This window comes from Danio rerio, chromosome 21 (assembly GCF_049306965.1).
Source record: "Danio rerio strain Tuebingen ecotype United States chromosome 21, GRCz12tu, whole genome shotgun sequence".
NCBI classification, from domain to species: Eukaryota; Metazoa; Chordata; class Actinopteri; order Cypriniformes; family Danionidae; genus Danio; species Danio rerio.
The window spans coordinates 29,311,104-29,336,681 of record NC_133196.1 but is presented as its reverse complement, the minus strand read 5'-3'; the positions used below and the strand labels follow the sequence as shown (position 1 = coordinate 29,336,681).

Below are 25,578 nucleotides of genomic sequence, written 5' to 3'. Positions count from 1 at the left end.
AGTACTTGTGATAAACCTCTCTCATGTTGAGCTCTTTTTAGTGAGTCTCAGTGCCTCAAAGCAAGAGTATGCTGTTTAATGGTGGCTGAGCACTAAATCTAGGGCTGGAGCAGTGTTTTTCATTTTAGGGCAGTCCTTAGGGCGATTTTATAGGGTGACATCGTAGAGTGTCTTGTTAGAGGAAGGCTATCAAAGGAAAGTTGAACACACTGTGTAAGAGCTGATTCTGTATGTTCTTGTCACGGGGAAGTGTGAAAGTAATTATATGGAGCTAATTACATCTGTAGAGAGTTCGCTCATCAGGGCGATTGTGCATGGCTGCTGTCTTATCCCTTTAATCGCTATATACACCTTCCAGAACAAAACCTGAGAGCACTAGAGCCAGAAAGGGCAACACATTTCAGTTTGATTATAATTTTTCTTCCTCTGCCACAAGAACAATGAGTGAGGCTTTAAGAAGCAGAACAAAAGAAAATCAGCGTTTTTGTCGCTTGATTGATATGTTTAAGAGAACTGTGCTTGCCATTGTGTTTTTGTTTGTTATTATGAAGGAAAACATAAAAAGCTTAAAAAGATGCACTTGCAATAATTGCAGTGATACTGAGAGACAATTTTATAACATGAAGCCCATATGGTTCCATTATTTGGACAAACATTGACCAATCTAATAAAAATTATTCAGTTTAAGTAAAAAAAATGAGCTTAGACAGCCGCTGATGATATTTAAATACTTATTAGTATTAAAATTTTTTTAATTTATTTAATATTTGCATTTTAAGCTATTATTTTGGATGATAAATTAAGTGCATGACTAATTTTTGTTTCTGAAAGAAAGAATAAACATACTCTAGGTGTAGTATAAAATTGCTCAACGCCAACCTCAATTTTCAGTTGCTGAATATGAACAATATCTACAGCGGAAGCACAGAATGTAAAACAGTGGTTAGATCAGCAAAGCGTTACCATTTAAACCCTTTCACAAGTATTAAATACTCCTGCTGACCCACCAGTGTGAGTTTTAGAGTGTGACCATTAAATAAAAGGCAGAGCTTTAAAGTTTACATAGTGACACATTAGTTTTATTACATGACACACCACAGCCTAAAGGTCTCATTTATATACTAAATGGGCAGAAATTGAACCTCTCTAAATCATCATGAGCCATTTTTTATTAATAAATATAGTAAAACTTGGTGACACTGTGGCTCAATGGTTTGCCTCATAGCAAGAAGGTCATTGGTTCGAGTAGTTTGCATGTTCTCTCTGTGTTGCCGTGGGTTTCCTCCAGGTGCTCCGGTTTCCCCCACAGTCCAAAGAAATTTGCTGTAGTTGAATTTAATAAACTAAATTGGCTGTAGTGTATGTGTGTGAATATGAGTGTGTAAGTGTTTCCCGGTACTGGTTTGCAGCTAAAAGGGCTTCTGCTGTGTAAAACATATGCTGGAATAGTTAGTGGTTCATTCCACTCTGGCAACCCCTGATGAATAAAGGGACTAAGTCGAAGGAAATTAAATGAACAAATGAATATTTAAACTTGGTCTATATTCACTTTTAAACATTTTTTATGGCGATGCAGTGGTGCAGTAGGTAGTGCTGTCGCCTCACAGCAAGAAGGTCGCTGGTTCGAGCCTCGGCTGGGTCAGCTGGTGTTTCTGTGTGGAGTTTACATGTTCTCCCGTCCCAGCGTTTGCGTAGGTTTCCTCCTGGTGGTCCAGTTTCCCCCACAGTCCAAAGACAAGTGGTACAGGTGAATTGGGCTAAATTGTCAGTAGTGTATGAGTGTGTATGGAGGTTTCCCAGAGATGGGTTGCAGCTGGAGGGGGCATCCGCTGTGTAAAACATATGCTGGATAAGTTGGTGGTTCATTCTGCTGTGGCGACCCTGGATTAATAAAGGGACTAAGCCAAAAAGAAAATGAATGAAAGTTTTTTTTATGCAAATTTTTATAAATCAGACCCCTGGTGATTTAAGCATATATTGTTTTTTGTTATTTTTTCCATTTTTGTTTGCAAATATTGACATGTTTTATTTATTATATTGTGAAATATTTGATATTTTGATTGTCAGATATGTGTAACAACATAAGGATGGAGGCTGACATATTTACAACATGCTAATTCCTCATCTTCTTCAGACATACAGCTAAAGTCAGAATTATTCTCCCCCCTTTGTTTTTTTTAATGATGTTAAAACAGGACATTTTCACAGTATGTCTGATAATATTTTGTCTTCTGGAAAAAGTTTTATTTGTTTTATTTTGGCTAGAGCAAAATCAGTTTTTAATTATTTAAAAAAACAGTCTACAGAACAAACCATCATTATACAATAACTTGCCTAATTTCCCTAACTTGCCTAGTTAACCTAATTAACCTACTGTAGTTAATCCTTTAAATGTCGCTTTGTTGTATAGAAGTGTCTTGAAAAACATCTAGTCAAATATTATTTACTGTCATCATGGCAAAGATAAAATAAATCAGTTATTAGAAATTAATTATTAAAACTATTATATTTAGAAATGTGTTGAAAATATATTTTCTCCGTTAAACAGAAATTGGGGGAAAAAATAAACAAGGGGGCTAAAAATTCAGGGGGGCTAATAATTCTGCCTTCAACTGTATGTGGACACTGTATAAGTGGTTGTTTAACTTATGACTTATGGAAGAATAGTGTAAACATTCTAGTAACCTAATTATTGTGCATATGATGTGAATAATGCACATTGTCCATAAAGTTGTAAAATAATTATCATTGCTATTGCCATAGTCATCAGCATGTATTTTACAAACCACAAATGCTAATATTATTTGATCCATGAGCGGTGATGGGTGTCATTACATAGTCTGTGCTGCATAGGGGAGATTAGAACTGCTGGATTTTCAACATGTTAATTCATTGACTTCTCCAAAAATACATGACATTGGCTGTTTAACTAGGGGAAGAAAAGGGTAAACATTATAGCTTACACACTAAACAGTGTGTACAGTAGCTGATGCAAATAAAGCACGTCATTTGATTTACAGTTGAAGTCAGAATTATTAGCCTCCCTGTTTATTTTTTCCCCAATTTCTGTTTAGAGATTTTTCCAACACATTTCTAAACATAGTAGTTTTAATAACTCATTTAATTTATTTTAACTTTGTTATGATGACAGTAAATAATATTTTACTAGACACTTCTATACAGCTTAAAGTGACATTTAAAGGCTTAACTACTGTAGGTTAATTAGGTTAACCAGGCAGGTTAGGGAAATTAGACAAGTGATTTAGGCACAATGGTTTGATCGGTAGACAAAAAAAAAAAAAAAAAATATATATATATATATATAGCTTAAAGGGGCTAATAATTTTTTCCTTAAAATGTCTAAAAATGTAAAACTGCTTTATTCTATACCCAAAATAAAACAAATTGGACTTTATAAATATTTAAAAAAGAAAAAGAAAATTAAAGGGGGGCTAATAATTCTGACTTTAACTGTATGTTTAAAATATATTTTTTACCATCTCCATAAACATCAGCATGTATTTTACAAACCATAAATGTTATGTTTTGCTAGTACTTACATCTATTTGAAAGTGTTAAACTTAAAATAAACATCATTTGTTTGAAAACACTGATTAATTGTGATTTATGATGCAGCACGTCTTTCTCTGACTCAGCGTGAGCCATCATGGAAAAGGAGATCTGAATTTAGCAGCTGATCACGTGATGCACTTAATTTTGTTATCACACTTTTGTGATTGTATGCGTCATATGTTTAAGTCAAATTCCTTTTGTAGTTGTTTTTAATAATTAATAAAACCTGACTAATTCAGGTGGTTTTCCCTTGATGTTATTTGTATTTAGTTGTGATTAGTAGCTGTATTATTATTAAGCGTCCAGTGTTTTTTATTTGTCATTTTCACCATAAGTCTGCATTTCTGCCGTTTTACATTGTTACAGCCTAACAGTTTCTTGATTTGATTGGTTATCTCAGTAATTGTGTTCATTTTAGTGGATCTAGACCACTGAGGCTGACAGCCTACACATTAAACAACCAACAGGGCAATGTCAATATTGAATTTGGATGTTTCTAATTGTTGTCATATTTAATTGCTAACTAAATTTTCTTAAGCTTTGTTTATACCTAGTACAATGTTTTCTTCATTCTCAACTGATCTAATATACAAGTGGTCACCTGAGACTAAAAACTGTTTATACTTGGTGTTAACATGCATCTCGAATGAGTCTCCAGTGGGTCACTTGTGATTGGATTATGAGGGGGTTTAGATGATTGGCTGCCTTTAAAGCACTTCTAATCAACTCTGTGTTTAGTGCAGTGTTTTTTAGCCCTGCTCCTAAGGCCACTTTCTGTTTTACACCCACATTCATTTTGAGGAAAATGGCTGAGAACCACTGTTAAAATGTAATGGTTGATTGACAAGTGAGTAGGCCGCCCTTTGCTTCCGTCAAGGTTTACATCAGGACAGATTAGTGTCTACTACAGATGCAGTGTGGTCAATTATGGTTCTGACCATATACTGTGGCTGGATTTTATTATCATGTCAACCCTTTTTGTATTGCGTAAGACTTTGGATTTTTTAAATGGTCAGATAAACCAAAAAAAAAAAAAGGAGTAAAGGAGAAAATACAGCCTGTCATCTTTACTCTTTTTTGTTTTGTAACAAATGTAAAGGCTTTTTATTTTTTTCATTTAAACATGTTCCCATTACTGAGAATTATTATCTGTTTTCTTATTTTAAATGCTTTGCAAGATACATGGCAGAAATGACACAAATAGAGCAGTGCAGACTCTTATTTTCTTAGATATGTGCCTGAACTGGCTCCCAAACTCTGAAGAGTTATAGTAACCGTTTAGCACAGCTCAGATAGATTCATTTAATCTATTATTCATTGCATCATAGCCAGAGTGATTATTTCTGGGGTTTTGATGTATGCATGTGGGAGCAGAGCCACAAAGGGATGTATAGTGAAAAACCCACTTGCGTGGGAGGGAATTGACAATATTTAGCTGAAGTAGGACAGGTGTTCTTCTGGGAGGAAACATTTTTCCCTAGATTACCACATAAAGGAGGGTTGAACTTGCACTGATAATAGTGGGCTTTAATCAACATGGCAAGTCACTGCATAGTGTGATTTTGAAAGGACTGAAGTGTCAAGATTAGATTGCAGCAGACAGATTGTAGAATATTTCTGTCTCCTTAATAGTGATCATTTCCTCAAGACAGGGAAGTTGACTTGTGTATGTCAGTTGACATCATACTCCCACATAAATTGATGTACGCTACCAATGATGTAGTGTGTTTATATATGGAATTTTTTGTAAGGTTTGATTTGATTGAATTTCTGGTGTGATTGCCCTGTTAGTGCAGTATTTCACATTTATTCATTCATTTATTTTCTTTTTGGCATAGTCTCGTTATTAATCCACGGTCGCCACAGCAGGATGAACCGCCAACTTATCCAGCTCATGTACACAACGGATGCCTTTCCATCGGCAACCCTTCTCTGGGAAACATCCATACATACTCATACACACTCATACACTACGGACAATTGAACCTACCCTATACACTTATACCGCATGTCTTTGGACTGTGGGGGAAACCGGAGCACGCGGAGGAAACCCACACGATGCGGGAAGAATATGCAAACGCCAACTTAACCAGCCGGGGCTCAAACCAGCCGCTTTCTTGTTGTGAGGCGACAGCACTACCTACTGCGCTACTGCGTCGCCTGTATTTCACATTTAATCTTGGCATATTTGTTATTTTTTTAAAATTATGCTATAATAAATTATCATAGCAATGATACATTATTTTATTAATATTTGTCTCCAGTGTCTCCAGAATGTGTCTGTAAAGTTTCAGCTCAAAATGCCGGACAAATTACTTATTATAGCCACCAGAAGTTGCCCGTTTTGGTGTCTGAATACATCGTAGCTGTTTTTGTAGCCTGTGGCTTTACATAAAAATTAGCTACTTCTCCCCGCCCACCCGCTTCGATGTGCATGTCTGCTTCTCATCATATGTTGTGTTAGATTTACAGCATGTGGATGTGTTTACATGTTATTATACAAACATGGCATCTGTCAATCAATTCGGTGGTCGGGGAAAACCACACTCCTACATCACGTTGCTGTGGGCCTCAAAATCACTGGGATTTGGATCCTATTTTAACATCAGCAAATTTAAAAATAGAGACTTGTTGGGTTTATATCACTACAATATGACTGTGAACACACTATACCTACACACAGTTCTGTCCAAACAGCTTACAAAAGATAATTTGATTTCATCATACTGTGTTGGTGCTCTTTAAAGAGATGAAAAAACTCAAATTACCTCATCTTTTACACTTGTGTGTTTTTAAACCTTTATCAGTCTTTTTGTTCCGTTGAACATGAAAGATATTTTGGCTGATTGCTTGTACCCATCGACTTCCATATGTTTTTTTTTCCCCACTATGGAAGTTAATGGGTGCCAGCAATCAGCTCTCTCCAAAATATCTTCTTTTGTGTTGAAAATAGCAGCATTTTCATTTTGGGGTGAATTATTCCTTTAAACTATAATTATCATGTTTCCATTCTCAGGAAGTAATATAAGTAATTGTAACAGTATTGATATTATTCAAAAATAAAAATAAAAGTATGATATGAATACAGATAAATATCAACAGTACCATATCGAATTAAAAATAAATGTAATCACCCTCCCATCACAAAACGTTTATTAGCCAAGCACAAAATATTGTTTTGGATGTTGTGTTCCTAAAGTTCTTTTAGTACAAAAAAGTTATATTGTTTTGTACTTTTAGATTTGCTCTTAGGAAAAAAGTGTGAATGCTAACTATAATGCAAAAATATGTCATTTTAATTTTTTTTGACTTGGCATAACCTGGACCAACCAAGAAAATAAACTACAACTGTGAGCACAATTTTATTTTTTAACATTTTTGTTTTCTATTGTGAGAGTTAATATGGATCCAACTAATTTGTTAAATATATTCATTCATTCATTCATTCTTTTTTTTTCAGGTTAGTCCATTTATTAATTTGGGGTCACCGCAGCGGAATGAACCACCAATTTATCCAGCATATGTTTTAAGCAGCTAATGCCCTTCCAGTCGCAACCCGTCACTGGGAAACATCCACATACACTCATACACTACAGTAAATTTTTTAGCATACCTAATTCACCTGTACCACTTTTGATTGTGGTGAAAAAACTGAGCACCCAGAGGAAACCCATGTGAACATGGGTAGAACATGCAAACTCCACACAGAAATGGCAACTGACCCAGCCAAGGCTCCAACCAGCGAGCTTCTTGCTGTGATGCGTACTGTACGTGCTACCCACTGCGCTACTGTGTCGCCACCTGTAAATATATATATTGTAAATGTTTTTCATAAAAATAATAAAGAATATTGCAGAAGAAACAAAAAACACATGTGCTTTAGGTGAGTAAAGGATGCCAGTCATTTCATTTTCGAGAAATTGATCTCTGTAACATTGTCTTCAAGCAGTGTTGTAGGAATGCCACATTTCAGCCTTCATTGAAAATGCATGACAGCAGTTCACAGTAAACAGTTTATCAGAATTGGCTGGGCCCTTAGATGTTTTCAAACAGAATATCAGACCACACTGAAATTGCAACACAATATTAAAGTTGAGGAATTGCACGCACCTTTGATTTAAACTTGAAGTGGAGTTGTCAGCTGCACTGATGAATAGCGAGTAACATGCAGTACGTCGACCTCCCAGTGACAAGTGAAATAACCAGTCGAAGTCTGTCATGATGGCGGTGACTGTTTCTCCTCTCGCCTTTCTAGTTGAATAAAACCTCATCATCACATCACTTTAAACTTGGCAAACGGGCTCTTGTGATTCATTTTTCTTCCATACGTGAATTATTTTAAGAATCCGTTTCAGCTTTTGCCATATCACAAGCCTTTATGACAGTCTGTTCAGGGCATTAGTCCCATTCGGCCCCGTGGTCCTCCTTTCAGCACGTATCAGTCCTTTCATCACGCTGACATGCAGTCGGGCCAAATGTCCACAGCATGTCAATCAGGCGGCTCCAAAGAGACCCATTGAAGCTCACGTCAGAGCGGGTTCAGGAACAAACACTGTTTTGTGTGTCTTCCCTGTGGATCTCACATAGACCACTGAAGAGCTTTTACCTGTGTGGTTGCCTTAATATACAAGTGATGGAAGACTTTAGAGACAATAAATGCCTCGATGTAAAAGCTAGCTTGAAAAATACCAAGGATAGCCAGATCAGTCCCAAAAAATACATTTACAAAATTCATATATGCGCAGCGCAATTCACATTTACAAAATCTAATATGTCAATTTGTAAACACAATTTGTGAATTCACAAATCATCATACATATTTTCAGCAAATAAATATAATTTGTTTAGTTTTGAATCGTGTTTTAAATTTACGAATTAAGTTTTCATATTTTTAAATTGTGTTTTGAATTTAGGAATTAAATTTGTGCGTTTTTGAATTTTGTTTTGAATTTAGGAATTGGATTTGTGTAATTTTGAATTTTGTTTTGAATTTACGAATTGGATTTGTATATTTTTGAATCGGGTTTTGAATTGACAAATAGAATTTGTGTATTTTTCAATTGTGTTTTAAATTTTTGAATATATTTGCGTGTTTTTGAATCATGTTTTAAATTTACAAAATATATTTTTTTGTATTTATGAATCTTGTTTTGAATTACGAATTGGATTTGTGTACTCTTGAATCGGGTTTTGAATTTACGAATTGGATTTGTGTATTTTTGAATCATATTTATATTTACGAATTAGATTTGTGTATTGTTTTTACAAATTCAATTTACGTATTTTTAAATAATGTTTTGAATTCACGAAATTGACTTTTTGTGTGTTTATGAATCGAGTTTTGAATTATGAGTTGGATTTGTGCATTTTTGAATCGTGTTTTAAATTTACGAATTGGATTTGTGTATTTATAAATCATGTTTTGAATTCAAGAAATGAACTTTTTTTTAATCGTGTTTTGAACTTGCAAATTGGATTTTAAAAATGTGAATTGTGTTGTGGATGTATGAATTATATTTTGTAAATATATTATTTTTGAGACTGATCTGTCTGATCATACAGACATGTTAGCATCACCTGCCTGACCATTAGCAAAGACTTCCAGGCATAAGATGGATTCATAATGAAGTTGCATTGTGAAATATGAATGGCTTTTTTATTTCAGGAAGCTTCAGTGTTGATTATAGATGACACTATCTTCGTTAGCTGTGAGGATCTGGATGCAGTTCAGAGGGAATGGCTCAGGCAGCTGTAAGGTTAGCGGTGGTGATTTCTGGATGTGTGTCTGTAGGGCGACCTTCACTGAGCTGGAATGATACAGTGATAAAAATGTGCCTTATCAGAAATATCATCTTGCAAAGACTGAGGCTACAAGCCGCTTAGAGGACACCAGGGACAAAATCTGATTCTGTTAGGTGACAAAAAGAGCCCGCTTGGCTGTAATCTCTGAAATGATCTCGGTATTTTCTCTTAGAAGGAAACGCTGTGCCCTAATGCTACAGGATTTGGTCATGAGCAGCTACCGTATTGATTTAGAAAAAAAAAAAGAAAGACATATTCTCACAATTTCCTATAATTTCCATCCTGTATTATTTTGATGTTTTTTTCCATGATTTTTGAAGGTACCGTTGGGATTCCTCTGTATTCCTCCATGGCATAGATCAGAAAATTAAGCATATTATAAATTTAGGGGTGAAATTTGGGGTTTAAATTAAATTATTTTAATAAATTAGGGGTTTAAAATTGACAATCAGGTTAGAGTGGTAGTTAAATCTAGCTTTTTCCAATTAAAAAATTAACAAAAATACAGCATTATATACACTAAAACAACAGTTTAAGACAGTGATTTATGCTTTTGTGACCACTCAGTTGGATTACTATAATGCTGTGTATGTGGAGAGTGGAAGGTCAGCTATTGCCTATTTGCAAATGTTGCAAAATGCTGCAGCATGCCTGTTAACTGGTACTCACAAATATGACCACATTTCCCCCGTGTTAGCTTTGCTTCATTGGTTGCCAGTTTATTTTAGAATACAGTTTAACATTCTTTTATTTGTTTTTAAACCAGGTCCGTGCAGAGACTGTCCAAAGGGCATGTGCAGGATAAATTTTTTGAAGAGCGAGTTGGCGCGGGGGGGGGGGGGGGGGGGGGGGTATGGGGGGATTGGGGGGTACTGAAGAGTGTTATCACGCTCGTTCTGATCAGCGGTGTTGTCACGCTCGTTCTGATCAGCGGTGTTGTCGCGCGTATAATGTAAAGCGGTGGGGCATGGCATACTCAAGAGCGGTGTTGTCGTGCGCCTACTGAAGGGCGGTAGGAGGGGGGGGGGTGTCGCGGGGGCACTTTTGATCATTTTGGAAGGGCACTTTCTATCCAAGACTAAAAAGGGCATGTGCACTACACAGGTTGAGCCCTATGTGTGCACGTGCCTGTTTTAAACCTCTAAATGGTCTTACCCCACCTTATATCTCTGAGCTGATACACCCCTGTAAGCCCACTCGTTCTCTCAAGTCAGCTGATCAGTTTACGAACTATGGGCCCTATCATACACCCTGCGCAATTAGGTGCAAAAGGTGTTTCCACAATTTGTTGCTAGTTTTAGACCAACACAACACTAATTTTCCATTTTCCGCCATGTTGTTTAAATAGCAAATCAATTTGCACCACTTTGTAGATTTATGGGTGTTCTGGTCTGGAAAAGAGGTTTGTTAGGGCACATTGTTGGCACGTTGCTATTTTGAGGAACTAAAATAGACTGCTTAATAGACCAGCTGAAAGCAGGTCTAAGGTCAAGCGCAAAGAGTGTCAGTTGTGCGCCTCACTTACACATTGCTTAAAATATGAAAAAGAATAAAAGGATTAAAATGTTAAAAACAGTTATTTTTTCCTACAAATATAAAACCAGTACCTTCATGCCTTCTCTACCTCGGTGGCTTTTTCAGTTTATTCTCAACAGATTGCTTTTGTGTATCATCATTAGTATTATCTATTATATGCATGTTTATATTGATATTTGTTTTTCTAAAAACAAGCTTAGATTTGTCCACCTGTCAGGTTTTGGACCATATGGGGACCAGATAGGTCGTGTCTTTGGATATAACTATTATATCAAACTATATAATGGATATTATCCACTATCGTTATTATTGTTAATTTATTCGTTTACTGGAAATTGAACTGAATTTAAAAATGTTTTTAACCAAATCTTTGCGCATAATAAACTAAATTAATTATGTAGGCTAATGCATGTCTTCATTGGCGAGCGTACAACACAGTTTCCTTATACACGAAAGAGAGAAAGTGAAACTACCCTGTAAAGGCTGAATGGTGGAGTCTTATTATCCTTTAGCTGCAGATGCTGTCTGTTTTTTTAACTGTTTTGAAGTGTTAAGTTTTTCCACTCACAGAGTCCGCTATGTAAATAGCAAATGCGCCATGCAGTGATGCAACTGACACTTAAAGGGAATGGAAGATGAGACTGTGATTGGTTTATTCTCAAAACACACCCAGAAAACATTAAGACAATAAGCTGAACCCTGTTGGACCATGCGCCGTTGCGCAGAGCGTATTTTTCCGCCCTTAAAAAAGCAAAAGTGAATTCGGAAACACCCTGCTTTTGCACCCTGCACTTCAGACTTTGCACCTAGACCATTAAAATAGAGCCCCATGATTTTCTTGTTGCCAGATCTTAGGCGAAAACACAGAAGAATCCATTATATAGCAAGAAAAATCCAAATGCTTTATATATTAAATAATACTAGTATATATATTGTGTATATCTGACCCCTTTATTAACTATTTATTAACTTTTTCTTGAATTTAACTGATTTCTGAGCTGGGCCTAAAGAACAAAGCCATCTGAGCCATCTGTTTGCCCATTTAAATTAAATATTTTCTAATTAAAGATTAGTGAAGATTAGTGAAGAACTACTACACTGTAAATAAATATTATGATCAATTAAACGTGACAGCATATGTTTTTAGGTGATTGTAAATTATTAAACTAAGTTAAACATGTTCAGGGTCAGAATTAGTTATTTTGGGGCCCTAAGCAATTCCTGCCATAGGGCCCAAGTCTTGAAAGGCACTTTATGTAAATTTATTTATATTTTAAATGTTTATATATTTTTGACATTTTAAAGTAACGCAATCTCTACATTTTAAGTGATTGGTTTTCTTAAAATAAATTTACAACTAAAAATAATAAATATATATTTTTTATAAATTATATAATTTTAATATAATTACATAATTTTATAAATTATGATGGATATTTTATTTTGTAATATTATTATTATTACATAATTTTATGTTATTATAACAATATCATATTCGAATGTATATTAAATAATATTTAATTATGTTAAAATTGTTTTTCAAAATATCTTTAACTTTTACTATACAAAATATAGTAGAAAACAATGTTATATATAGTTTAAAGGTATAATTTATAGTTTATTTATTGGGAGCCCCCAGATTTTCTTGGGCCCTAAGCGGTCGCTTACCTCGCTTATTGGTTAAATCCTCCCCTGATTATGTTATAACTTAATTTTATAAGTTACGCAAGCTGTTTTAAGTCAGTTTATCATAGTTACGTTCGATGCACTCATAATGTTTCTTTAAATATAACTGCTTGTTTTACTGGCTAAATAAAATTCATTCAAACGTAAAAATTTTAATTAAATTATTAGCTCACATCTACAGACTGCGGAGTGACATAAAAAGTAATGAACGATATGAAAAACTGCATGAAACAAATCTGAAAATAAAAAAAATTATAGAGTGTGACCTCTTAAAGCATGAGTGCCCCCTTTCCAGCCCCTCAGTCACTGTGGTCTAAAACCACCACTGACCATCAGTGTCCCAATGTGTAGTGAACCAAGCTCCTTACTGTCCTATCAATGCCTTAATTTGTGTACACAACCTACTGATTCACAACTAGGGAGCTGATTGAGACACAACTACACAAACCCGTTCAAATAAATAATTGGTAATATCTAAATTTGCTGGTTTTCAGTCAAATTAGTTCTGAGGGTAAACCCTTCTGCACCCTTTAAAAGTTACTTTCAATGATATGATATGGCAGAAAATACTATCTACCAGTTGCCTATTTCACTTTTCAGATGGTTTATCGTGTTTTTAGAAGACTTGGAATATAGTGCATGAGTCATATGGACCACTGCTTTATTTTTGTCCTTTTGAGAGCTTGTCAGTAAAAATAACCATCCACTTTTATACTTATGAAAACTGAAGGTGAAGGCTGGACTGTATTCACAAAGAAAAGAAAGAGACAGATTGACACAAGAGTACATAATAATTTTTAGCCAAACAATCTATTAAGATACAACTATTATTAGTTGGAAAGTACAACTCTGATTAACCCTAGCTGGCATATATGACCCCTGTCACCATTTTTGGTTTCTCAGCCATGGCATGACTCCCTCAGGACTGCACATCAGTTCAAACACCCCCCATTTTTTTTTTTTTTTTACCTCAGCTGCTCAGTAACCAAAGGCAAGGAGAACAGAGGCCGCTGGAACAGATTGATGCAGCCGAGCTCCTCTCATCTTCACTGCAGTGACTGAAGATCAGACGCGATCACTCACGCTGGACCCACCTGTCACAAACATCATTCAGCATCGTGGAGATCACCTCAGGCGGAGAACTTGTTTTCTCCTCCCCAGCCCTGACTATACATTCATGCGCATCCCTCTCCACACGAGATTCAAACCCCGATACTCCTTTCCACCAGCACTGCATAAAAATGAGTTGTTCTTTTTTTCCGCCGCCCCCTCCTCCTTTTTTATTAATCTGCGGTAGGCATGAAGAACGCTGATAAAGAAGATGTGCACACAGGAATCTCTCGTTATCTTTCCAAATGATTGAGATAAATGCATTGTGCGGCCTCTTTATCGTCTGTTTTAAGAGATATGCATCTCCGAGTGACAGTGCTTTTCGTCTGTCCTCTCTATCAGTGATTATTATGGCTTAAATTTTGCCTGCTGTAGTAGATGAGGAGCAGAGAAAGCTATCTGCTATCAGAGTTGTTTTCTGAGCCTGGTTTGAAAGTTTATTTGCCCAAAGGAAAGATTTGGAGCTGAAGTATGTCACAACTGTGGCACATCCCTCATTCTCATGCTCACAGCCGCAGGGAACCAACATGTCTGAATGCAAATGGTACGAAAATCCACTGAAGTTATACCTTCGCTGGAACGAATAGAAGGTCTTAGCTTGGAAACACTTTTGAGTTTTGGCCGCTGTGATTGAAATGTGTGGTAAAAGAGGTGTTTTATTGCAAATCTGCTATAATTATGTCTGGAAATGCCTGCATTATTATTAATATATGCAATGTGGAAGGGACAGAGCAGTGGATATAATTATAACTGCAGAAGAGGATACAGTCGCAGGTGAAACTCAATACTCAATAATAAAAGTTGTTTTTTTTTCTGTTTGAGTAGACCCCGATTTGACACCGTCTGCAACAGAGGACGCACAGACACAAGAAACAGGTCCTCTACTGGAGAACTGCAATAAAAATCAATTGCCATGTGCCTCTTGAGCACATGGGGTTTAGCTGGCTGTGAGGTGGATGGAGCGGAGATGATTGGTGGGTGGAGGTTTCACTGTCACTGTAATTACAATGAAGAATGCAGGGCAGGACATATTGAGGTCTTGTTTTTTTTAGGAGGAAGTGCTTTAGGGGGTGATCATGACAGAATTTTTGATAATGTATTGACTCCCCTAAGCACTTGCTTTCTTGTTTCGACCTCTCAGCATTGATTGAAGAGGTACAGTTATAGAGAGGGTTTCACAAGTTTTTTAATGGTAATGAGTCGATGCTTTATTTCAGAGTTGCTTGTGTCCTGGAAAAGAGGTGTTTTTAAATTAAGGGTGAGATTTGCTTGTGGAGTTCTGTAAAAGCAGAGATGAAAAATTATGTGAGTGATCTACTTACAATGTACTAGTTAAATAGCACAGATCAAGCAATGCATTTTAATTTTTATCGGTCGCATAGCCCTCGCCATGGCTGACGCAGATGTTGACGTGCACCTCTCAAAACATGTAACTACAGTTGGCGCCAATAGCCTAGTGGTTAAGTGCGCAGACATGCAGCACCATGGTGCTCATAATGACCCGAGTTTGATTCCTGGCTTGAGATCCTTTACCGACCCTTCCCCTCTCTCTATTCCCAATACTTTCCTGTCTGTCCTCCTCTATCTTATCCAAATTAAAAGTGAAAAAAATATATATATATCAGAATAAAAAAATGTATGTAACTACACGTTGCAACAAGGCAAAGAGCAAACTCTGTGATTGGTCAGCTTGGCAGTGATGATTAGTGTGAGTGGTGCTGAGAGCCGCGAACCCAATGGAGCAATTGCTTAGAAGTGTCAAGTCCCGTTATGGAGCTCCGGATTTTTTGATCCTTATGATCAAAGTTGTTGCACGTCTGCCAGTTCCCGCCATAGCATGAGCGAGTTTTAGCTACTTGTAGCGTTCAGAAACAAAACACCTGTGAAGGAACTCAACACAGAGGAACATAAGAGCCTATAGCCAGCTAGCGTTTTGAAAATGTTATTAAAGAGCAGCAAAAAAAGCACGCAGAAGTACAAATGCATGACCATGCACAAGGCAGGCACTGTGGGTCACGCCGATCACTCGATGCAGAAGTATAAACTAGGATTTACAGTATGTTGCAAACGAGCAGTCGATAAAGATAATAAGTTAAGATGTAATATAAGTTAAGACATTGGTTTTTGTGAATTAAAAAATTACTTTAAAAAACCTTGGTAAATAATGTTGCATAATTGAATGGGAGCTCAGTGGTTAGCACTCTCGCTTTACAGCAAAAAAGGCACTGGTTCAAGACCAGGGCCAGTAGGTATTTTGTATTGAGTTTGCATGTTCACCCCATCTTTGGGCGGGAATGGGTGAATTGGATAAACTAAATTGATTGTAGTGTGTGAATGTGAGATTGTATGGATGTTTCCCAGTGCTGGGTTGTGGCTGGAACGGCATTCGCCGCATAAAGCACATGTCAGAGTATTGAGTGAGTGATGTTAAATGCTTTTAATAATCATTAGTGTTTCAGTGCAAGTCTTCTACCTGGAAATTCTCACAGCACTTTTTTTTATATATATATACAGTGTATATAAAAGCAGTTAGTAACTTTGTACCCAAGTGCTTTTGTGCATTTTGTCAGTGGTTTTGCTTTGTTTGTAGTAGAAACCTACATTTCCTTTATTTATTTTTTTGAATGAATAAATGTCAATTTTCCTCAAGGGTTTTCAGACTTTTGATTCGACCTCACCCACACTATATCCATCCTTTATGAGGACTTTTTGAAGTGTTATTCGCTAAATCCCAAGATGTCTTACCAATGTAAAAATACATTTTTTTCTTATTTAAATGGCTTTTTTCACTGTAAAGCCAGTCATTTAAAATATCTTATACCTAATATTTATTTGTATTATATTTTTACTTTGTCTATTTGTGCTGTCACTTAAGTTTAGATTTTAGATGTATAATAAAGCAATAGTTTACTCAAAAATGATAATTACTTACTATTTTCCCGCCATCAAGGGATTTTATTCAAATTATCTTCTTTTGTGTTCAACAGAAGAAACTCAGAAAGGTTTGTGATAAGTGTGAATAAATTTTTAGTTTTGATTAAACTCTCCCTTTGATGCATCAATTTCGCATGTTCTCTGCAACTCTCACATGGTCGTCCACTGAAGCTAAGCTGGGCTGTATCTGTCAGTACATGGATGGGAGACCACATGGGAAAATAAGGTTACTGCCTAGCTGGGTCCTAACGCCCCAGTACAGTGAAGGGGACTCTATACTGCTCAGTGACTGCAGTTTTTTCATGAGACGTTAAACCGAGGTCCTGACTCTCTATGATCGTTATAAATCCCAGGATGTCCTTCGAAAAAGAATATGGGATTTAACCCCAACATCCTGCCCAAATTTGCCCACTGGCCTCTGTCCATCATGCCCTCCTAACCATCCCCATATCATAATTGTCTCCTCTCCACCATTCAGCTGGTGTGTGGTGTGCGGTCTGGCGCAATATAGCTGCCGTCGAGCCATCCAGGTGGATGCTGCACACTGGTGGTGGATGAGGAGATTCCCCACTAAAATGTGTAAAAAGTGCTTTGAGTGTCCAGAAAAGCACTATATAAATGTAAGGAATTATTATTATTATTATTAATTGTTAATTATAACTCAAAATGGCTTCTAAGTTTACTTAAGTTACATTTTGAGGTCACCATTGTGGTGCTCAGTGTTATAATGATGATAGCATTTTTTATGAACTGTTCTTTCAACCGGATATGTAACATTAGAATTACTTAAAGAGTCAACAGAATGGCTAAAGGGGTCCTTCATAAATAATACTTGTATATATTCTTTTTTTCCTGCATGAACATATAATTTTGAATGAAGCAAATGTCATTTTCTTACATTTCTTTTCCTGTTTTACAGTTTGTTCACAGTTCTCCAAAGGAGTCTACGCCATCATCGGTCTGTATGACAGGAAGACCATGAACATGCTGATGTCGTTCTGTGGCGCTTTGCACGTATGTTTCGTCACGCCGAGCTTCCCCATCGACACCAACAACCAGTTTGTGATCCAGCTGAGACCTGAGCTCCAGGATGCTCTGATCGCCCTCGTCGAGCACTACAAGTGGAATAAGTTCGTCTACATGTACAGCTCAGACTCAGGTTGGCTTTTTTTTATGCTGTTTCAAAAGTGCAATGAGTTTATGAGTACTGCTGCCAACTTTTTCAGGGTAAGGTAAATATTTCAATATTAGTTTTTTTCTTTTTCTCATATATGCATTGCCAGTGGAGTTGCAATGGTGATAAAATGTTGTAATATTCTGTAAGGTTGCTCCGGATGTCACTAAGATGAACAGCAGATGATTTGTGATTTAGGAGCTCTGGAGGATATTGCTGGGAAAGTTTGAGAAACATGATGATCAGCAGTGTAATCCTGTTGCGGTGCTCTGCTCAGTTTGTAATAGGGTTATACTTTGACATTTCCAGTGCCTCGGGTGTAGTAATTTTACTTACGGCTCCCTGATTCCCTCAGGATTGTTCTGATAATCTGTTTGAAGTTCACTGAAAGATCCTCATTTGTGATTTGAGTGTTGGCCGAGCACTGACTGCACCATATTTCACATGCGAGTGGAGACACTCTATCATATTTGCCATATCCAATCATTATCAAGCTATCATGTTGACATCAGAAAAGAACTCTAAACCATTACTGCAATCACTTACAGATCTCCATGACCAGAACAGCACTAGGCAAATAAATGAGCGCATCAGAGTGAATTCATTTAGCATTTGAACCAAGGAAATGCACAGTGTTTCTGCACAAAAAAAATCAGCCAGTAGCTTAACCAGGTGCTAAATGCACTGGAGAATCATTGCAGGATATTTAAATAAAGTCACTGTCATTATTTTCAGCACAAACATGCCTCATTTCTATGCAAATTAGGCTCATTATTGATTGCGTCCTATTCACAAAACTCTGTGCTATAGAACTGTTCAGTCATGAAATCAATTTGTGGACCAACCCGGAAGACTAATTGACCATGGCTTCCCTTGGGACTTTCCTAAAGGGGTTTTCTTCGATTTGTGAGTAAAATAAGGTCTGTGCTTCGCATGATTTGAAGAGACTTTAATATTTTGCTTAACAGTGTATATTACACACATTTAGTTACAAATTCTGAAGTTATAAATTCTGAAGCCATTATATATGGATGACAGCAGTCTTTTGCATCAAGCATGTCAACTGATATCTTAGTGACAATAGTTTGTTTTTTAGATATAGCTTTTGTTTATTTTTAACAACATCAAACTAAGAAATGTGGCAGAGCAAGATCCATGAAGTGTATTTCTTATTCTCAGGAAATATACAAACTCAAGAACAGCAGAAAGTCACAGAATATATCGGAACAAAATAATAAAACAGGCTCGCTGTCAGGCATACTGCTAATACTGCCTTCATATTTTTTGGGAAACGGGTTTCAATACCAGGGTACACATAGGGCAGGCCAAAATATTCAGTGTAATATATATTTAAACAACTTTCTAGTTGTCAAATCTAACTAGTGAGAGTCTTTTTCAGCAACTTTATGTGAAATGAATCAGTTCTGAAGACTTCTGCATTAAAAGGAAACAAAACCAGTGGTGTGTAATCTCCTAATTTGCCAAATAATACATTGCTTTCCTCAATGGACAAATTAATTAATTTAATTTGATTTATTAAATAATTTTAATTTATTAAACTACTTTGATTAATTCAAATCAAATTATTAAGATGAATGTTGTTTGACTTGAATGAACATAGGTATAACAGTAAATCTCGCTTTCTCTTTTGATTTATTTTTTTCTCGCATAGTATTGTTATGTCACAGTATAATATACTGTTGCTGTAATTTAGCATTTGCTTTGCTTTGGCATTTACAAAGTTATTGTTAGAGATTTATTTAAATTCCATTTTGCATTATATACCTGATTAAATGCATTAATTTTTTTAAATAAGAGATTATTTTTGTCGTCAGCTATTGAAACAGACAATTTGAGATTGAAATCTGCGGCAGAAATTATTATTTCTTTTTATTTACACATTGGTATCATTAAACAGTTCAGTTGTATAAATGTAATACCACGCTCATAACACTGAGATATGGCTGTTTACCAGTACAACTGTGATTAGCTATGCTACTTGCCCTTTGGCAATGCAGTCATGTTGATATACAGCCATATAGCAAAGCTATTTGAGCAAACATTTGAAGCATATTTTACATTTTATAAACAGTCACATTAGCATATATTTGACCGAAAATCCAGAATCATAACCAATCTGAATATTTAACAAGGTTAATGTTTAACTACTGAGATGCTACATTTTATTCTTTGTGACATAAAAGTGCATGAATGAGCTTGTAATTATGACTTTATAAGTGGAAAGAAAAAAAATCCAAATAGTATGTTAAGACAACAAAGTATGTAGAAGTAGGACTGTGCAATATGTTAAAGTTGTTAAAATGTGCATATAATTATATAAACTGCCTGACAAAAGTCTTGTTGTTGATCCCAGTTGTAAGAGCAACAAATAATAACTTGACTTCTAGTGGATCATTTGTATACGTGTCAGAAGGTAGATTTTTCTGATGAATCTTTTGTTGATCTGCATCTCAATCATCACAAATACTGCAGAAGACTAGTTGGAACCCACATAAAGATTCACACAGAAATCAGTCAAGTTTGATGAAAGAATAATCATGGTTTGAGGTTACATTCGATATGGATGCGTTTGAGAGATTTGCAGAGTGGATGGCAACATCAACAGCTTGAGCGATGAAGTAATTTCTGCGGCCCATTACATTATCAACCACAGGAGAGGGCAAATTCTTCAGCAGGATAGCTCCCTTTCATAATTCAGCTTTAAAGTCAGAAACATCAAAGTTTCTGAAAGCAATGAAGGTCAAGTTGCTCTAGGATTGGCCAGCCCAGTCACCAGACATGAACATTGTTGAGCATATCTGGGGTAAGATGAAGGAGGAGGCATTGAGGAGGAATCCAAAGAATCTTGATGAACTCTGAGAGTCCTGCAAGAACTCTTTCTTTGCCATAAGTTATTAAATGATCAACTAGAAGTCAAGTTTTTATTTGTTGTTCCTAAAACTTCCTAAACTACAAGACTTTTGTCAAGTAGTGTACAGTACATATCACAATGGTTTTAAATAAGAGTGATTAAATAAATAAAAAAATTATTTGTGTGCTTCCCATTAGCACACTCTTTGAAAGTGAAGTTGAATTATAATGTGCATCTCTAAACCTAAGCAGAAATGACATACTGGTTTCCTTGTAAACAAAATGTGTAAGGATTTTAGTATGAATGCTAAAATGACCAAGCAAAAGCAAGCAATGTTAAGAAAGCAATAAGACGGCAAAAAAGTAAATTGACTCTGTTTCAGATAAATTTTGTTTTCCTGATTGTGTTCTTGATGTTTTCAGTTTGATAAAACTATATCAGTGCAGCAAAGTTTTGGTGATATTTACTTTTTTTGTTAACAATATTGAAAAGTCTAATTTGTTTTTTGCAACAGTAAACATGGCTGTTCACTTTCAGAAAATTGTATTGATGCTTTATTTTGCCTAAAAATAATTAGCAGTTTAATGTTGTGTTGTGTATTGAATTTTGCGTTATTAGCATACTATCACATATCATTTTTTTTTCAAATATTGCACAGCCCTACGCAAAAGGTTGCAAACTGCACTTAAGCATATTACCCGTTTTGCTAGTTACAGTATCTTTAAATTATTTGAATTATACATATGTTGACAGAGCTGATGTTTTTCAGAAACATTTAGCTCAGCTTACCTGTCAAAAACCAAAACAAAAACAAAACTGTGAGTTCAGCGAACATTCCATCAAAATCCTTCATCTTGTAAATGTCTCGCCAATGTTTGACCTTGTAATACTCTGTTGTCTGTGTCTGGGCATTTTGGCAAGCTGGCAAATTTTGACTTGCGCTTGTGATTTTTTTTTTTTCTCATGTCACCGTCTCACATCAACTAGACACCCTCTTTGCTCAGCCGGCTTCAGAAGTCACACCTCAAACTCTCGCTATATTGATTGAGCTGGAAAATTATTCATGTATTTAAATAAACCACTTTGATGGTACTTCAGGCTCTGTATTTACACCTTGTGGGGGAGATAAACTTACAGTGCTGTAGGGATGGTATACAGTTTTGACCCAAAGAACGAACAGTCTGTCGGATGAAGAAGAGCCAGAGTCAGAGATTCAAATAAATAAATAAATAAAGTTTACTGAAGATAGTTTGAAGTTTCATCAGCAGAAGCCAGCTTCAACACTTGCAATGAGTTCCTAGGCCATTCTGAATTACAGTAAAACAATGCAGCAATTATACTCTTTACACAAGCCCAGAAAAGGTTGGATCCAGGTAAACAGTTTTCATTGGTTACAGCAGAAATAGACATCTCTAAATGTGTGCGTCAAGGAAGAATTGTATCAAACTCCAAATATGGATGGCGCCATGGTTTTTGGGGGTCAGGTCGACCCTAAACTATTAAGAGCTGATCTTAGACCTGTAAAAAGCTAAATCATGGATGCAAGAGACGCAAGAGACAATCTGTTGTGGAAACTCAAGGTTGTTTCTTGTACGTTAAGCTGTCTTATCAAATTGGATCAAGACTGGTTTCATCATCATTTGGCTTCAATATCCTCACTACACACAGTGTCCATCTACCATACAAATTGAATTACTTTAAAAAGAATTATCAACCAAAACAGCTAAATTACTGTAGACAGTATCATAACAAATAGAACAGGTGTTTTCCTCTCCTCTGCATCAGTAATTCCGTTCAGAGGGACAGAGGGAGAGAAACAGAGGTCTCCATGACCTTTGACCTGGTTTTTGTGTGTCTCCTGAAAACAAAGTTAAAATACACAGGCTAAGAGAGGAGCAAGGACACTGAACATTCTTTCATAAAGCAGTGTTACTTATTCATTGGTTCAAATCAATTTCAAAGTTAAATACTCATTCAAATAATCAAATAGTTATTTTTAATAAAAGTAATGAAAAAGAGGATGATGAGAAAAAGGATAAACGCTGAATTACGTTTAGATGTATTTAAAGGTAGAAATTCGAATCCTTCAGTGCTCAGCATATATAAGTACATCCCTCACAAACAAAAATCTTTTAAATTCATATTTTTAATAGGAAGCTTTACAATATTATATTTGTGGATGCACAATTAATAAGTCAGTGCTAGAGCCAAATCTGGAGCTTGTCTAACAAAATAACTTACGATAACGGTCCAGAAACTAGTATACCCAATTTGATATGTTTTGGAAAAATTTTAAATATAAATTCTAAAAAGCAAAAATACTGAAAAATTTAGTTGAAATTTTGTAGGTTGTAATTTTGTTTTGCAGTATTTTGCTTGAATTTAATTGTATTATATTTCAATTTCACAATTTGTTTGGTGACTAGTATATTTTAATAAATATATCTGTTTAATAAATCTGTTTTGTTTAAATGCACCAAAATATATTCCCTAGAAATGGATAAAAATATTAATTTAAAAAATGGGGTGTACTCAATTATTCCGAGCACAGTACTTATAATTGGCAATGCTTGATTTAAGCTAAGAAAATGTATGTTGACTTGCTGAAATGCTCTCATTAAATAATGTTAAGCCCAGAGCTTAGGTTAATCTTAAATGTAAAGTCACGAATCTAAAAATCCATACAAACTTCCCAAAGGAACCCGTGGCTATAAGGCAGATTTTCTAGCCAACGTTTAAAATCTACAAACCTCAAAGCTCTATTTGTCTAGTGAAATGAACCGCTTTACAGAAATTGGTAAACAGAATTTCATTTGAAAGAGGTGTCTGTGCACACTGCCTATTTATCATGACAGGATTTACTCATTAAATAAACAGAGATGTATTCATATGTGTATACATGCATGGCAATTGTAAAGAGCTGATTCAGGTGTCTGGATTGCAGTGATGGAGAGACGTGGCAGATTTTGTGGCAGTGTTGGTGCTGTTACCTGATTTGCATAATTCCTTTAGTGAATCGGTGCTAAAACAACACAGAGAGCATGTGCAAATAACAACATTGTCAACAGGAGCAGTTCTTTCCCAGTGAATACCCTAATAATATCACACAATATTACCTGTTCACAAACACACACACCCATCCCACATGCTTAATTATATGTTATTCATTATCCAAGTAAACAGACTTATCATGTATCATACAGATGTTTGCCAAAGCTGAACTAGGAACACAAGGTCACTATGTGTTTCATCTACGCACAAATACAACAACCACCTCTAGAAGCCCCCACTGCTCTCCTGTTGCCTGGATACAACAGTACTCAGTCTCTAGGTTATTTTAAACCTTTTGAGTAACTCTTGTGTGTGTGTTTGTGTGTGTGTGTGTGTGTGTGTGTGTGTGTGTGTGTGTGTGTGTGTGTGTGTGTGTGTGTGTGTGTATGTGTGAGAGAGAGAAAGTGTGTGAAATGTTTATGTCAGGTAGCACATTAAACCCAGAGTTCACCGGAAAAAGCAATAACATGACAGATGTAATCATAGCCGTCTTCAGTCTCTGCTGTCACAGTGTTTTTTCCTTCTCTCGTTTCAATCAAATTGAATTACACAGTTTATCAGTAAGATATTAGAGCTTTTAAAATTGTATTTTTACTGTATACATGACAAAGCTTAAAAGAGCTATTCTTAAGCATAAAAATACAATAATATGATTGCAGATTTTTAAGAAACATGCTACAGTAAGTGAACGATCTTGTTTATCTAAAACACAATGCTGTAGTCAAATATGCTGCTTTAAAAAATGTCTGTTACGTGCCGGAATGCTGTCTATGTTTTTGGTTCTTTTAACCCACTCACTGCCACTTTAGCCAATTACATTTCAGCACCGAGGGTTGCCTTGGTGGAAAACCGTGTATATCATTCATTCATTAATTCAGAAAGGCTCTCAAAGCAGCATTTGTGACTGAAATGTGACCTCCGGACAGTAGCAGACTCCGAAATGAGACGTGGATTCAGAATTCCACATGATGTTATTAATTAGCAAATAACATAAATTTTACAAATGTAGGCAGGTTACACTGTAACTCCATGTCCTAACAACATGCTACTGGATGACATTTGCAGTTGCGTCAGTGCACCAGACGAAACACGACAGAAATTTAAATACAGCCATTCAGAAGCACAGAATAGTGCACTCACTGCATCCAACAAAATGGTAAGGTTTATAATCTAATTAATACTTATTAAACATCTTTAACATGATTAAATGTAGATGCTGAATCACTGATATGTGTTGGGTTGCACTGAGTCTCTGTTCTAAAGTTCAATTTCTAAAGGTTTATTTTATTTTCAAGATCTGAGGTGAACTATCCGCTGCTGCTTTCAGGAGTATGGCTATACATGTCATGTAAAATGGCATTCAAACTCACATTATTAGTATTTAACACTGAATAAAGTACATGGAGTGTACCTGAGGTGATTATTGTCATTTAATACTGTTGTTCAGCTTAAAAAAATAGAAACCGTTTCTAAAATATAAATTTCAGATGTTGGTTAGGACAAAATCACCTTTTAATATGTGGAATATTCCTTCTATCATGTGTCATTGATTTTAATATAGAACACAATTTATTTCATATTTAAATCAGCCTTTAGGCTCGATAGTCAGACTCGCTCCTGTTGGTAGTCAGTCTGGCAACCTGCACTTGCTTTTGTTTTGATTTTGAAATGCATGGGAAGAATTTGTAAAGGAGTGCATCTGCAGAAAATATTACAGACTAATTGCCAGCATAGGTAAATACTGTAGCGCAATGGTATAAAGCCGATTCGAATGTTATCACTCGATTGAATAGGTGTTATCAGTGGTTATCAGTCCACTGCACCTTTTGGTAGGCTCAGG

The 25,578-nt window shown here is 35.9% G+C and overlaps 1 protein-coding gene across 6 annotated transcripts in view; it reads left to right on the top strand.

Annotated features, from left to right (window-relative positions):
* gria1b (glutamate receptor, ionotropic, AMPA 1b) overlaps positions 1 to 25,578 on the top strand; it is a 111,088-nt gene that overhangs the window by 1,972 nt on the left and 83,538 nt on the right. For all 6 annotated transcript variants that reach the window (XR_012396509.1, XR_012396508.1, XR_012396510.1 and 3 more), the window contains 1 exon segment: positions 17,561 to 17,800. Coding sequence is in view for 3 of the 6 variants with exons in the window: in XM_005161339.6 (XP_005161396.1) it covers positions 17,561 to 17,800 (240 nt within the window). In the remaining 3 variants the exon portion in view is untranslated.